The sequence below is a fragment of the Salvelinus namaycush genome, chromosome 9, assembly GCF_016432855.1.
Source record: "Salvelinus namaycush isolate Seneca chromosome 9, SaNama_1.0, whole genome shotgun sequence".
In the NCBI taxonomy this organism is placed as follows: domain Eukaryota; kingdom Metazoa; phylum Chordata; class Actinopteri; order Salmoniformes; family Salmonidae; genus Salvelinus; species Salvelinus namaycush.
Genome location: NC_052315.1, coordinates 26,373,976 through 26,389,733, shown reverse-complemented (window position 1 = coordinate 26,389,733; position 15,758 = coordinate 26,373,976). Strand labels below are relative to the sequence as shown.

General features: G+C 43.1%; 1 protein-coding gene across 4 annotated transcripts in view; it reads left to right on the top strand.

Annotated features, from left to right (window-relative positions):
* cbfb (core-binding factor subunit beta) overlaps window positions 1–12,617 on the top strand; it is a 29,798-nt gene extending 17,181 nt beyond the window's left edge. For 3 of the 4 annotated variants that reach the window (XM_039000571.1, XM_039000570.1, XM_039000569.1), the window contains 3 exons: window positions 8,663–8,779; window positions 9,034–9,129; window positions 12,439–12,617. In XM_039000571.1, coding sequence (XP_038856499.1) covers window positions 8,663–8,779; window positions 9,034–9,129; window positions 12,439–12,510 — 285 coding nt within the window. In that variant the 3' untranslated portion in view covers window positions 12,511–12,617. Of the gene's footprint in view, window positions 1–8,662; window positions 8,780–9,033; window positions 9,130–9,683; window positions 9,732–12,438 lie in introns of all 4 variants that reach the window. The other variant, XM_039000572.1, reaches the window with a different exon arrangement.
* The last annotated feature ends 3,141 nt before the right edge of the window (window positions 12,618–15,758 follow it).

Sequence of the window (15,758 nt, the reverse complement as noted above, 5' to 3'; positions counted from 1 at the left end):
CACACACACACACACACACACACACACACACACATATTAACACTCACGAGGTGTGTGAGGACAATGGTCCTCTGTGTGCGGGCTCTCTGCCCTCTGCCCCCTGCGGCTGGGACAGCAGCCCTGCTCTCCTCCTTTCTCTCAAGCTCTCTCTGTTTTTCTTCTACCCCGAGAGCATCCAGATCTGCTGACGAGCTTTTGGCACGTGTCTAAATGAGGAGCCTTGTGCCAACGTGCCTGGCTGCGTCACGCTCACTGCCAGCCACTGTGCCAAGGCTCTGCCAACACACCATAGGCACAGCCTGAACGAGACAACTTCTCCTCCACTCTCCTCTGAGTATACCAGCGTCCTGTTGTCATCCAACATGATTGTTATTGACAAATTCGAAACAAGGCCTCAGAAATATGGGATTTTTTATCCCTCCGGTCACACTGTCCTACTGTGTGTTATTGAGTGATTGATCTCCAGTCCCTACATTCCTGCATCTGTTGATTTTAATATCAAAGGCATTCCCTAAGAGCATGATTGTTGTGCAACTGCTTTTATAAGCACATAGTCTCACAGAGAGACTGAGTGTGGCTGGGATGGGATGGGATGGGATGGGATGGGATGGGATGGGATGGGATGGGATGGCTCAGCCTCAGGCCAGTTGTGATTGGGTTGTAGAGGGGAGGGAGGGGAGGAGTGGCCCAGTGGAGTGGAGCTGACCTGGGATGGGGTCAGGGTCTCCCAGGGCTGGTCAGGGCTGGGACACCACACTGACCACAGAGCAGTATACAGTCCCACTCATTGTGTGCTTTTCTAATATGATATGCTGTTGCTTAGACCACAGCAGAATGTTGATCAAATCCAAACTTAACTTTGGGACTTTACACTAGTATCCTGTGTCCTCCCTCCCTGTGGCTCCATCTATGGCATTTCTGAGTCAAAGTTGAAATCAAAGTTTATTGGTCGCATACACAGTTTAGCAGATGTTATAGCGGGTGCAGTGAAATGCTTATGTTACCTAGCTCCTAACAATGCAGTAAAATGTCAAGCAAGTACACAAATAATAATAATACTTTTTTTAACAGTGTAACTAAAAGGCAATTCCTGGTCTTACATATAATCTTTTGTGTTTTAGAGGTCAGGGATGCTCCCTTCCACCCAGTGTTTTCGGCCATCTTTATGGAGGTACTTGGTCCACAGTTGGGTCTGTCTCACAAATCATGGCTGTGGTGGTTTCATCTCATTTCCTGTGTGGATGTGTGAACAGTGGACCTATCAGGCCAGAGCCTGTGGGCCCAACCAGTGGTTGTGTGTTTGTGTTCCCATCTTTGTCCTCATGTCATGGTTTAGGACTCTTGGAGAAGGTGTTTAGTGTGTCTGGGTTAGCTGGGTCCATCAGACTCCATAGTAGCATCACTGGATCCAGATCAGCACACTCAATCACTGCCCTGTTTAGACATGGGTGTTTCATCAATTCAACTTCTTTGCCACTTTTATTCACAATGTACCTCTGTGGTATGTTATGTGCGTGCGTGCGTGCGTGCGTGCGTGCGTGCGTGCGTGCGTGCGTGCGTGCGTGTGTGTGTGTGTGTGTGTGTGTGCATGCTTGCGTGCATGTGTGTATGCGTGTGTGTCTGCATACACATGATCGTGTGTCAGTCACGGGGGTGTGGGGGATGTGGGGGTTGACATTTATTTCTGCAGAGGAAGTTTGTGGTTAGACCGTTTCTGCGCTCCCGTTCACATTTTTACTCTCCATGTAGCCGTGCTTTTTAAAAGCCATGCAGTTTCTTACAGATGTGGAAGTCATTTCAGCAGTGCTTGTGTAACGACTGGAGGAGTTTTTGTTCTGCATCGAGACACTTCTGGGTCTGGGCTCCCCCGCCTCGCCCCAGTGCAGCATGAGAAGGTCTAGGCTTGTAAATAAAGCCCCTGTTCCAGGCTGTAAGGAAATAGCCTCTTAAGAAATGCAACAATGTGGGACTGGCCATGTATCTGACAGAAAACCAACAGAATCCACATCTAACACTGCGTGTGTTTGTGTTTTCATTTTCAAATGTATTCATGATCATTTGTTTCCTAGATAAAAATACTGCATTCCCCAGCTGTAAAGCTGGCGCTGTGTTGCCCTCAATGTTTGTCTGACAGTGTCTACACTTTGGGCAAGGGTATATATTTATTGTCCGTCTGATTAAATCAGCATGAGAACATACCAGAGTTGCAGACATTCCTTCTTTCTTTGATAGGTTCTTCTGTCCTGCACCTGATAACTTGGATGTACATATTTTTTTTCTAGATATATGTACACACCCACACACACACACACACATACAAACACATGCACACAAACACATACGCACAAACACACAAACACATACGCACAAACACACAAACACATGCACACAAACACACACACATACAGTGTATTCGGAAAGTGCTCAGACCCCTTATTGGTCACATACACATATTTAGCAGATGTTATTGCGGGTGTAGTGAAATGCTTGTGGTCCTAGTTCCGACAGTGACTGTGTGCTTAGGGTCGTTGTCCTGTTGGAAAGTGAACCTTCACCCCAGTCCGAGGTCCTGAGCACTCTGGAGCAGGTTTTCATCAAGGATCTCTCTACTTTGCTCCATTCATCTTTCCCTCGATCCTGACTAGTCTTCCAGTCCCTGCCGCTGAAAAACATCCTCACAGCACGATGCTTCCACCACCATGCTTCACCGTAGGGATGGTGCCAGGTTTCCTCCACACGTGACGCTTGGCATTCAGGCCAAAGAGTTCAATCTTGGGTTCATCAGACCAGAAAAGGTTGTTTCTCATGGTCTGAGAGTCTTTAGGTGCATTTTGGCAAATTACAAGCAGGCTGTCATGTGCCTTTTACTGAGGAGTGGCTTCCGTCTAGCCACTCTACCATAAAGGCCTGATTGGTGGAGTGCTGCAGAGATGGTTGTCCTTCTGGAAGTTTCTCCCATCTCCACAGAGGAACCCTGGAGCTCTGTCAGAGTGACCATCGGGTTCTTGGTCACCTCCCTGACCAAGGCCCTTCTCCCCCGATTGCTTATGAAACATGATGCCTCTGAGCGCAATTTCGAGTCTCATAGCAAATGGTCTAAATACTTATGTAAATAAGGTATATCTGTTTGGTTTTTTTAATGTCTGAAAATCTGTTTTCACTTTGTCATTATGGGGTATTGTATGTAGATTGAGGAGGGAAAAAAATATTTAATCCATTTTAGAATAAGGCTGTAACATAACAAAATGTGTAAAAAGTCAAGGGGTCTGAATACTTTCTGAAAGCACTGTACATACACACACACGGTCTTGTACAACTAACCTTGTGGGGACACACAATTCAGTCCCTAACCATAAACCTATCCCTAACCTGTACCCTAACCCTAACCTTAACCTTAAAACTAACCCTAGCTCCTAAACCTAATTCTAACCCTAACGCTAATTCTAGCCTTAACCCTAAACCCCCTATAAATAGCGTTTGACCCTGTTGGGGACTAACAAAATGTCCCCAGTTGTTCAAATTTCTGTTCATTTACTATTCTTGTGGGGACTTCTGGTCCCCACAAGTGTAGTTAAACACATCCACACACACGCACACACACATCCTTAATGTCTCTGAGATAGCTACTGCAGATGAGGGTAGCTCCCCACTCTCCAGGGTGAGTGTAATAGGATGAATTGATAATTGATCACTTCCACATTGCCTGAGGATATGACATCTGCCTCGAGTCTGTCTCCTCTGCTCTGCTCTGTAGGGAACTGCCTCGTGGGAAACAGGATGTCACACTGGGTGGCACATGTCTGTCTTCTACTTCCTGCTCTTTATACTGTGGGTGTGGTTGATTGGCGAAGGACATATAGGCCTATACAGTATCTAGCCTTAACAGAGTCATGGCGTCTTAAGTGTGAAAGTGCATGGTTACATTCACTAGTATGAAGGCCCCTTTATGACTACTCTGGCGTGCTTTGGTTAGTCAGCCCCACCACTCTCTCTCTTCTCAGACATACTGCCTTTAGTGTGACTTAATGTATCTCATTAAGTCTGCATATCTACCATGTCTCTCACTACTCCTCTGTGTATACGTATAAGGACCCAGGGACCAACATGTTCAGACCTCTCTGTCTCAGCTTTGTCTTATTCTCTGTGTGTCTCAGCTTGTTACTCATATATGCCTTTGTGTCGAAAATCTACCCATGTTATTTGTTCATGAGCACATTCATTTGTGCTTCTTGTTTGTAGTGGTCTTGTGTAACTTTATTATTACAGAGTCTGGGTAGTCTTGACTATAAACACATACTGTACTTAACGTCCTGAGCCAAAGGAAAATACACCTGTGAGCTGCACTGGAGGGGAATATATGGAACACTTATTCAAAGCATTTTATTCACTTCACTGCACTTATTCAAAGCATTTTTCAGAGACTGAGAGGAGCAGATGCATCTAAATGAGGGCCTGGTCCCCTAGGGCATTTATGGGCAAATAGTGTCTCAAAGAGAAGATCAGGATTGTTTTGGCTGTAGGAATCAAACGCTTCCCATGAAGCGTTGAATCCCAGTATTAACCCCCACCCTCTCTCTCTCGCCCTCTTTCTTTCAGGAACTCAAACACACACACCCACACATACACACACACACTCACACACACACACTCCCCCACCCACACTCCCCCACCCATCTTCACAAACACACTGATTCTCTGTGTGTTATCCCTTAAACCAGTCCCACCCTACAGGCTTCTACCCCCTCTCTCTGAGCAGGCAGCAGGCAGGAAGCAGCCTTCCACCAAACTTGTTGCGCCACACTGCCTGTGTCTATCTTACTCTGTATTGTAGCTATTTTTATTTATCTTTCCCGTGTCTCCATCCTCCCCCTTTAAGTCTATGGCCATTATGTCTATGATAAGAAGGTACAGTAGATTAACTATAACCTTACCCAACCAATAAACCCCTATGTACCTCCGGAACCCCCCCCCCCCCCCCCCCCCCCCCCCCCCCCCATGTGTTTCACTCCCTGCAGTCAAACTCAATTATCTCTCCAGGACACCAGTGACCACTCAACAGGCCATAAACCACTGCAACAGCACCTCCCCTCAACCAGACTCAATCTGCCCCACTCCTCACTCTCCTTTCTCTAAGTTGCATGGTTTGGCTCCACATAAAACCCAATAGGGTTAGTGTTAGACAGTAGGTCAGGGTAAGAGAGTTCCATTCATACACATCAAGTAACAAATCATATATGTATACATATAGCTATATCAGATTTTCTCTGATATCACTAAGCCTTCCTGTTAAACCCAGTGCCCTGTTAGTTGTGAGGGTGGATGGGTTGAGCTGCTCCGGTGTATAGAGAATGTAACGGTCGTCTTGTGGTGAATGAGCGGACCAAGGCGCAGCGGGTGATGAAGACATAATGAATATTTATTAACAGAACGACGAAACACGAAAACTCTTAAACAAACTACAAAACAAATAAACGACGTAGACTGACCTAAAACATGAGAACTTACAAATACACGAAGAACGCACGAACAGGTACAGACTACAAACAAACGCTACAGTTCCGTGTGGTACGAACATACATACAGACACGGAAGACAATCACCCACAAACAAACAGTGAGAACAGCCTACCTTAATATGGTTCTCAATCAGAGGAAACGTCAAACACCTGCCTCTAATTGAGAACCATATCAGGCAACACATTAAACCCAACATAGAAACACAATACATAGAATGCCCACCCCAACTCACGCCCTGACCAACTAAACACATACAAAAACAAGAGAAAACAGGTCAGGAACGTGACAGAGAAGATATGTTTGTATGTCTACAGTATATATCACCTCAAATTAACCTGGGGGAAAGAGGGGTAGGATTTGAGTATAGCTGCTTTTCTCATGTCTGCATTGTTGGGATCCCCCCAATAAAAACTGTGTGTTTAGCCTGATGGAGTTCTGAATGTTTCTTCTGGAAGGACCAGAGAAAGACTGTTTAAATGTGTTATTGATGGCTAAAAGGCCTGTATTGGTTGGGGGGGAGCTCTGTTTAAGTTGGCCGGTGGGGGACAAAAAAGGTGGAGAGGTCCAAAATGATAAAAATATATGTAACCAGACATTCATCTGTTTATTTGAAACTCACTGTCCCATGGTATATGGATTCTCAGAACCACTTATGGTGCACATTTAAGTCCTTGCATTTCATCTCATGCATAACCATGTGCCTGTGCTGTGGTGCAGATTTCACATTAGTTCACATTAATGCATGTAGCCTATATGTCTTTGTCAAACACTGTTATAGTGTGGTGAAGTTTAGTGTAGTTTAGTGTAGTGTAGTTCAGTGTAGTTAGTATAGTGTAGGTTAGTGTAGTGTAGTTTAGTGTAGTGCGTATTAGGTGCCGCTTGTGTACTAGATCTATTCAGTTGATAGTGAAAAGATGGAATATTTGCTTTGGTTAATTTAAACCTGTGTAAATCGATTGATTCAGTGCTTTCAGAGGCAGTTGGAATGGGCTTAGTTTTCTCTTTATCCCTGGTGTAAAGTGGAAATGTGAATACTTCTTTCAATGGAACCCTAGTAAAGAACCTGAGGTGTGAGGTGTGGACCTGAGAGAGAGATGAGGGAGGAGAGTTAGTTGCCAGGGAGGAAGAAGTATTGTTTGGTTGGAGAGTCGGGATAGATGTCAGAGTGGTGTGACGACAGAGAGTCGGGATAGATGTCAGAGTGGTGTGACGACAGAGAGTCGGGATAGATGTCAGAGTGGTGTGACGACAGAGAGTCGGGATAGATGTCAGAGTGGTGTGACGACAGAGAGTCGGGATAGATGTCAGAGTGGTGTGACGACAGAGTCGGGATAGATGTCAGAGTGGTGTGACGACAGAGAGTCGGGATAGATGTCAGAGTGGTGTGACGACAGAGAGTCGGGATAGATGTCAGAGTGGTGTGACGACAGAGAGTCGGGATAGATGTCAGAGTGGTGTGACGACAGAGAGTCGGGATAGATGTCAGAGTGGTGTGACGACAGAGAGTCGAGATAGATGTCAGAGTGGTGTGATGACAGAGAGTTGGAAGAATGAAAGGGGAGAGAGGATATGGTTCTAGGTGCTGACTCACCTGACAACTGGGAACTGGGCTGTTCTGTGAAATCAATAAGTTGTTCATTGTGCAGACAGTATTTGGCCTCTCAGACAGTATGTTTGTAAGTGTGTGTGTTTATGGCTAGGATTGGTGTTTGGGTTTCAGAGTGATTAGGTTTACGTGTGTGTATGTGTCTGAAAGAGTGTTTATAGCGTGTTTATAGCCAAAGCCCGTCCCCTCTCTCTTCCTCCTTCCCTATACTCCCAGCTACAGAAATAAACATCACACACAGACTGACAGACTACACGCTTTTGTCTGGAACTGAATTCCAAAGCCTCAGGGATGTGTTATTTCTATGGCCCTGAGCCAAACAGACAACCATATACTATACCCCTTTCTCTGTCTCACACTGCCATGGAGTCCTGTACATGCTCTCTCCCCCTCTCTCTCTCTGTCTCTCTCTCTCTGTCTCACACTGCCATGGAGTCCTGTACATGCTCTCTCCCCCTCTCTCTCTCTGTCTCTCTCTCTCTGTCTCACACTGCCATGGAGTCCTGTACATGCTCTCTCCCCCCCCTCTCTCTCTCTGTCTCTCTCTCTCTGTCTCTCTCTCTCTGTCTCACACTGCCATGGAGTCCTGTACATGCTCTCTCCCCCCCCCCTCTCTCTCTGTCTCTCTCTCTCTGTCTCTCTCTCTCTGTCTCACACTGCCATGGAGTCCTGTACATGCTCTCTCCCCCTCTCTCTCCCCCTCTCTCTCTCTCTGTCTCTCTCTCTCTGTCTCTCTCGCTCTGTCTCACACTGCCATGGAGTCCTGTACATGCTCTCTCCCCCTCTCTCTTGCTGTCTCTCTCTCTCTCTCTTTCTCGCTCTCTTTCGCTCTCTCTTTCTCTCATGTCTCATATGGATATAAACATACTTAGCGATAGGGCATTAATGTATATACACACACTAATTTGTATAAATAAAGTCAGGATTTACTGATTTCTCATAGGAGAGCCTTGGTTTGCTGTCTCTCTGTCTCTCTCCATCCTACAGCAGCCTTGATAAATAAACAGCAACATGGCAGGAAGAAAACATCTCAGTGAGCTAGGCTGGGCCTTGGCTGGGCCTGAGGTGAGACAGGAAGAGAGAAAAAGTGGAATGTTAGTGTATGTATGCCTGTACGTGGGACTAGAGAACCATTTCCTTGTTTAGATTCAAGAGGATCTTCAATAGGCCTTTCTTTCTGTTTGCTCAGAATGGGTTGCATGTGTTTTACAATTCAAACCCCCTATTGTACGAGCCACTCTGACGCAAGTGAGGTTTTCTCTTTCATTCCAATCAGCACCCCTCCCATCCCTCTTACCCCTCCCCTAAGTCTTAGACGGAATGGGAGAAGACAGAGACAGAAGTGTCTCTAGTGAACTGAGTGACCCTTTCCTCTATTTTGTTATTTGAGAAAACCTTACTACTTTTATCTGAGTGGTTAAAAGTGAGCCACAACGACTGTGTTGAATAATGTACCCAGATCTGTGCATTCATTTGGTAGTATATGTTTTCCTAGATGTTTGAGCCAGAGCGTTGTTGTGTCTGTGTGGTCTGTCTGCAGGTGTACCTGAAGGCCCCTATGATCCTGAATGGAGTGTGTGTGATCTGGAAGGGCTGGATAGACATGCTGCGCCTGGATGGGATGGGATGTCTGGAGTTCGATGAGGAGAGAGCACAGGTACTGTAGCACATCTTTCATCACACCCCTGGTCCCCAAGCACCACCAACACAATACACACAACTAGATATAACAATTAGCTACTATATTTACACACATTTACATACAGTACACCTCTAGACGGACTACTTTTAAATTGCTTAACTAGAACTAAACTTAACATGTTGTGCCCCTGCCCCTACATATACAACCAAAACAACCACTCACTGGTCAAAACAAACTGTGTGTCTCTCTCCCCCTCTGTGTGTGTTCAGCATGAGGATGCTCTGGCGCAAGCAGCCTTTGAGGATGCACGTAGGAGGACCCGGGACTTTGAGGACAGGGACCGCTCGCACAGAGAGGACCTGGAGGTGAGCGAGATTGGACAGACTGGGGATGGGGTGGGCTAGTGGTTTGACAGATTCTGAATGTCCCCATGGTCACATGATTAGTGCTAACAAAAAAATGTGATGTTGGAAGGTTGTGATTGTTTGTGTCCCCTGTGTGCTATATGTAGAGAGATTGTTACCATGAGAACCCTTGCCAATTTCCCCTAAGGTAGCTGTAAATTACCATGACAGTTGTGTGAATAACCCGGATTGTTTTAGATATTTTACTCTCTAACACAAATCTTGAACTTATTGTGTGTTTGTCTGAGTTATCGTGTGTGTGTGTGTGTGTGTGTGTGTGTGTGTGTGTGTGTGTGTGTGTGTGTGTGTGTGTGTGTGTGTGTGTGTGTGTGTGTGTGTGTGTGTGTGTGTGTGTGTGTGTATTTTATTCAAAAGTATTTGTTATGGTATCTACAGTAGGTTTAGTGCATGAAGAGTCTATTCATAATAAGAACACAAAGAAACGTATTCATTTATTCTCAGATTGATCCTAAATGCACCCCCCCTAAGATGAAAACGAAATTGTGTTTTTTTAGGACCCTGTGGCATCAAAAATCTGGGACTGATGGCATTCAAGGACTAGGGTCTGTCTTCTTTGCTTTTCAATATCACTCTGTCATGCACTAAACCCTGTGTGTGGTATGTGTGTGTTGGATGTGTGAGTGTGTTTGTGTGCGTAGTGAGGTGTCTGTGTGTTTGTGAATCAACACGAGAGCATGTGCATGTATGTGAACAATTTAAAGTATCTGAGTCTGCCTGTTTTAGTGCCTGCGTGTGAAGAAATAGAGAGACTGAATGAGTGAGTGAAGAGAGAGAGAGAGAAAGTTACATGTCAACAGTATTTGTTGAGTTAACACACTGTTGTAATGAATGCTTAGTGATAATGTGGGTTCCTTCTCTCTCATTCCCCAAAATCTCATGGTCAGTCATATGAATATGGTTTCTGGATTTTTTAAATGCATTTTCTGATTTTATGATAGTATGATGTGTGCAGGCCAGGAAATCCTACCAGGGTATAAGCTGGAAGACAGACCCCCCACACACACTCTCCCCCCAGTGCCTAATGGAGAACAGACCTCCTTACACACACACCACCCACCCTCACCCTGCTGCCGGAGGAGTCCGCTGCAAGGCCTGCTGGGACATATCTGCCACAGCTTGGCAGCACATGATTCTGAAGAGAGGGAGAGAGAGGGAGAGAGGGAGGGAGGGGGAGAGCATCTGAAGTAGTGCTTTCATGTTCACGTCTAGTATTTCCTCACTCAGTAACATACCCTCAAGCTCCCTCAGGAAGAATGGACTCCTTTCTTCTGAAAATCAATAAGCCATGGAGGTATTATTGGTCAAATAAAAAGGAAAATGGACGTCTCTGACATGGAGCCTAGAGGAGATAGTCTCAAACAGGATTGTGTGGAAGGTGTGCATGTAGTCACTGTATGACACATCTTCCAACTAACTAAACCCTTTCCATGCCTTTCATTCTCAAATACTGACTGTGGTGGAAAAATGAAACCCCATAATCATTTTCTTCACGTTTTTTTCCATCCAAGTTATGTTGAAATAGCAGAAAGTCATCTCCTGAACTGCTCTGATTCAGAATTTTCTGATTGGACTGTAGCATTTAGCAAATTCTCTAATTGTTGAATCCCCCTGCTCTGGTGTCCTCTCAAGGAGGGAGGAAGCTGATATTGTTGGTTTTATTTTAGATGAAAGATAATATTTGCATTTGGACAGCACAGGACCCTGTTTTTATGTGATGTGGGCGCCTGGCTCTAGAGGACATTCAACCATTACATTTCTGTGGTCTGAACTTGTGATCCTATACTCAGTCCACCATAACTCAATAAAGGCCAGCAGCACAATGACAGTATGCCATAAAGTGGGAGCTAGGAGGCCTCTAAAGGGTTAGAAACCTGTCATTTAGTTCCAAAATCACAGCTCTTCTCTAGCAAGGTTGTCAGTGTCAGCTTTGAGTATGTGTGTCTAAGTAAAGCATATATGGGTAATTCCCATGTTGTGTGGCCTTTGCGTGTTTTTTCATGTTCTTTGTTCAGGTTTTGTGTTTTTCTTGGTGTCTGTGTGTGTGCGTGCATGTGTGCTCATGTGTGTAGGAGCGATACAGGACAGGACAGTGATAGCCATCTAGATGATTGAGGAAGATGAGATGGATGAAGAATAAATATTACATTTTTTATCAGCCCAGAGCCCCATTCTGCAGGTGGAATTAGAGGATTAATACTCTCCCTTTCCTGTAATTACGGTAGCACTCCACCCAGGGTTGAGGCTTACTGTAATGTGTATCATCAAAATAATATTCCTTTGTCTGTAGTTGCACTTTATACAGTATATTATTATGTATTGAGTCCAAGTTTCAGATCATTGTAAAAAAGTGTGACCTTTCCTGATTTTTTATTTATTTTCGTTTTGGAAGTTGGTCCAGTTCACATTACATTGTGTGTGGTGTGAGAAAGCCTTTTTTCATCAACCATTACCCAACTGTAACTGGTGTGTTTTGGCTGAAGGGGGAACCTTTACATAGACGTTCTTTCCTCTGACTCAAGGACACTTCAAATATTTATTTTCCTTCATTTTTTAACTAAGGGAGCAGCGCACATGTGTATGCGTGTGCGTGCGTGCGTGCGTGCGTACGTGCGTGCGTGCGTGCATGTGGTTGTTTTCGAAATCACTCTCCAACAACCTAGTAACACTGTGATCGGCCAGTTCATAAAATCTTCATAAATTGACAATATTGCAGTAATAACTAACTACGGTATAATATATATTATTAATTGTTTTGAAGACACTATTTCCGTTTATGATTCTGAAGAGGAAGAATGGATGAGCGTCAGTGTCTCATTTAGGATTAGAGTAGTAGACTGAACCAGACCAGGTTTAAAAGAAGCTATTATGGTGAGTCATTTGGATGACGACTACATGCCATTTCAGCTCAGAGACTTGTACCAGCGTCTGCTTTCTCCCTCTGTCTGTCTGTCTGCCTGTCTGTCTGTCTGTCTGTCTTACATATATCTATGTTGGGAGAGATTTAGAAGTAGACGCATAAACATATGTATCTGTGACAGGCAGACAAGTCATTTTTTATTTTTAAAGCGTGTAATGTTGATGACTCCCCCCCCTTAGCCTCAGCTGGAAACTCTCTGGTGCCCTCTGCTGAATGTACTGCACTCATTGGTGCCCCATCTGAGGCCACTTTCAACACATTACACACACACACACACTCATTATGGTATTTTTGGCTGTATCAAATCTGTTCTCCCCCCCCCTCTGACACAGCCCAGGCGACAGCAGGACCCCAGCCCTGGCACCAACATGGGTAACAACGCTGATGATCACAAGATGCGCTAGAGGCCAGCAAGACACAGGGAGTGGGTCAGGGTGATCTGTCCATCGTACTATGCCAGTCTCACACCCTGACATCAAGCTGTTAACTGGAGAGACCAAAGTCCACATTGCTGGGGATTTGGGGGTGGGGTGGGGTGGGATTCCTTTTAGTTTTAAAGTGTGGGTTAAGGGGATCGACCCAAACCTCGTTGTCTTCTGCGGGGTTTTGCACTATGTGATACATTCAGTTTAGTCCCCACTTCGCCTTCTGTATGCATGGAGCGCCTATCTATGTTTTCTTTTGTCCCCCTATGCAAAATATTTTGGAGGCACTTTCATTTACAATGCTTTATAAATAGGAAATGACTGGGTGATTATTAAATGGAACATATTTGTTCTTAAATAATAACTTATTTCTAAATTGATATACTGTATTTCTAATGAATCCAAATGTCTGTTTCCATCTACCTTATTATTTCCCAGAAAGTTTGTTTTCAAGGAGCACCTGAGGAGCACTGAGCATACATTCATTTTTGTTTTTCAAGTTTTGATGATTATTTATTGAGTATCAACTTCCATCAGGTAGTTTGGAAGTAGGCCTACCATCAAGTACAAGTAGTTACCATTCAATCACCTATTTATTTTGTATTTATAAAGGACTGTAAACGATTGCCTAAAAGCTATCTCTTATCCTATTATAGCACTATTTTAATGAAATTGTATTTGTTATTATTTTATTCATGTTTTGTTTGAAAGTCATGATGTTTACTTTTTGTATTTCTTTTCTCTATATACATACTGTATTTGTCAGTCTTTCGACTTTCGTATGGGATGTTAGTAGAATATAGAAAGTTGTGTTCTAGAAAAGTTACTTTTACAAAGAGGCACTTTCTGTCTTCCTGTCTCCTCTTTAATGTTATTGTAACAGTCTTTGAACATGAGACTAGCAGCACAGAGCACACAATGAGGTCAGTGCTGAGCTCACTCTCTGTAAATTGAGGCAAATAGTCTTTCTCCTCTGCATTGTTTTTTTATTTTTATTATTCTCTTTATTTCACGTTTCATCCAGAGCAGGGTTTATAACGTCTAAGCAGTAAATTTCTCCCAGAAAATGATGCAAAGGCACAGCAACATTGTCTCACTAACATACCCAACAGTTTTGTTTCGTATGTTTCAGGTTATCTGAATATCCTTGAGTTTGATCAATTATTTAGCTGTTGTCAGTGTTTCTTTCTCTTCCCCTAGCGGAATAGTTGTAACGGTTTATTCATATAAAGTTGGTGGTCACACTTTATTTGGATAGTCCCGTATAGATGATATACAGATGGTCATACGTTCAACAAGCTATCTGATGATAAGGAACTGCTTGCTAAAGTTATGGTTAAAGTTAGGGTTAGGTTTAGGTTTAGAATTTAAAATAAGGGTTAGGGTTAAGGTTAGGGCTAGGGTTGGGGTTAGTGGATAGTTAGTTGAAATGTTGTTGACAGTTATTGAACATCTACGAACCATCTACTTGGGACTACCCAAATAAAGTGTTACCAAGTTGTTTGTACTGGAGATAAGAAAGAGCAAAATCTTTAAAAGAGATAGAAGGCTTGCAATCCAACACTGTTTCAACCAGTCATGAAATATTGGGATGAAATAGGTAAAGAGTCAGTGAGGAGATAAAATAAGTAAGATAAATCACAGAAATACAGGTGTGTATGTTATTCAGTTTGAACAGTGATGGATTGTACAATCTGAGGCTCAATATTTGAAATTAAAGGAGAAAGCTAAGGTCAAGTCTAGCAGCAGTAATGTACCGGTGGTTTTCCACCAGTCATTTGTAATGTATCAGCTCAGTATTTTATTCAAAGTTAATTTGCTTTAATTTGAATAAAGAGGAAAGGTGGAGGAAATAGCCTATGTTTTGTAAAGGGATGAATGGTAGACAGCAAGTTGTAAGATGTGGATGTGCAGGTCAGAAATAATGGGGTTTAGGTGGACAGTGGGAGAGGCAGGAGTTTGTCACACTTTGCTGGGGAATCAAGTTCTAATTTCATACTGCATGTGATTGTATTTCCTTGGATTATGTTCTTAGGTTTTTATCCTAAATACTTTCATATCACATACTTGCATAATGTTTTACATCCCAGTAATGATGCAGTTCTTTTGCATTTCTAGCTCATTAAAACAATGTGTATAGTCTTAGCCTGTTGCTTTAGTGTATCAAATCAAATCAAATCAAATGTATTTATAAAGCCCTTCTTACATCAGCTGATATCTCAAAGTGCTGTACAGAAACCCAGCCTAAAACACCAAACAGCAAGCAATGCAGGTTTAGAAGCACGGTGTGTCACCTCAAGTTAGCATACCAATGTAGGTAGCAGGAACGAACAGGTTTACGCTACCTTCCACAGTGATGTTTATGCAATGTGTACAGTATTTCACCATTTTCTGAGAGCTCTATTTCAAATGGTTTGTTTGATATCTACTCCAGTGTATAGGGTACCTGATAAAAGTGTCAGTGCTCTTGAATAGAATTACAAAATGTATTGGACACTCAGAAACTAACTGGCCTACCTCCAGCTACAACCAAAAACAAATAGAAATATTGGGTATTTATTACTTCGCAATTTTGTGAACCTTTATTTAATTGAAATGTTGGTTAGATAGTACGATATGTTTGCATGAGGTCAGGAATGTCCAAAAAACACTGCAGTTATGACAAATCCCAGCCTGGATTTCCAATATAATTCATCTTTCCCTTCATGTGTAGGCCTACTCCCCTGAGTCCCAATTAGCTGTAGCCCTGTCTGAGCTTCACCCTTCACTTAATGCTGGCATTAAGGCAAGTTACACACCAGAGACTATTTCCGAGTTTGCTCACTTTAAAAAATAAAAGAAATGTTTATTTTCTTATTTGTTTTAAGTTATTGATACAAGTTGACCTTTGTTGTGTTCAGGTTATGCTATGAAGAACTGTGTATTTCTGTGTTTAATGGCCTACCTTTTAAGATTTTACTGAAGAATTTAGTTTTCTTTCTTTCTGTTTTATGGTTTAGCTTGTTTAGCTTGTTTTGTTAAGGGGCAATTTAAATTTGTGTTGAATTTGATGTGTTTCATAATAAACTTGTAACAAACCTTTTACTAGGTCTTGTGCATTTTTTAAGATTCACCATTTCCAGAAACACTCATTTATTACTGACTTTATGACTGTCTAAAATTTAAAGGCTGTCTGCCTCTCTTTGAGGTTATTTTATCCTATGAATAATTACTATGGTCAACAAGTT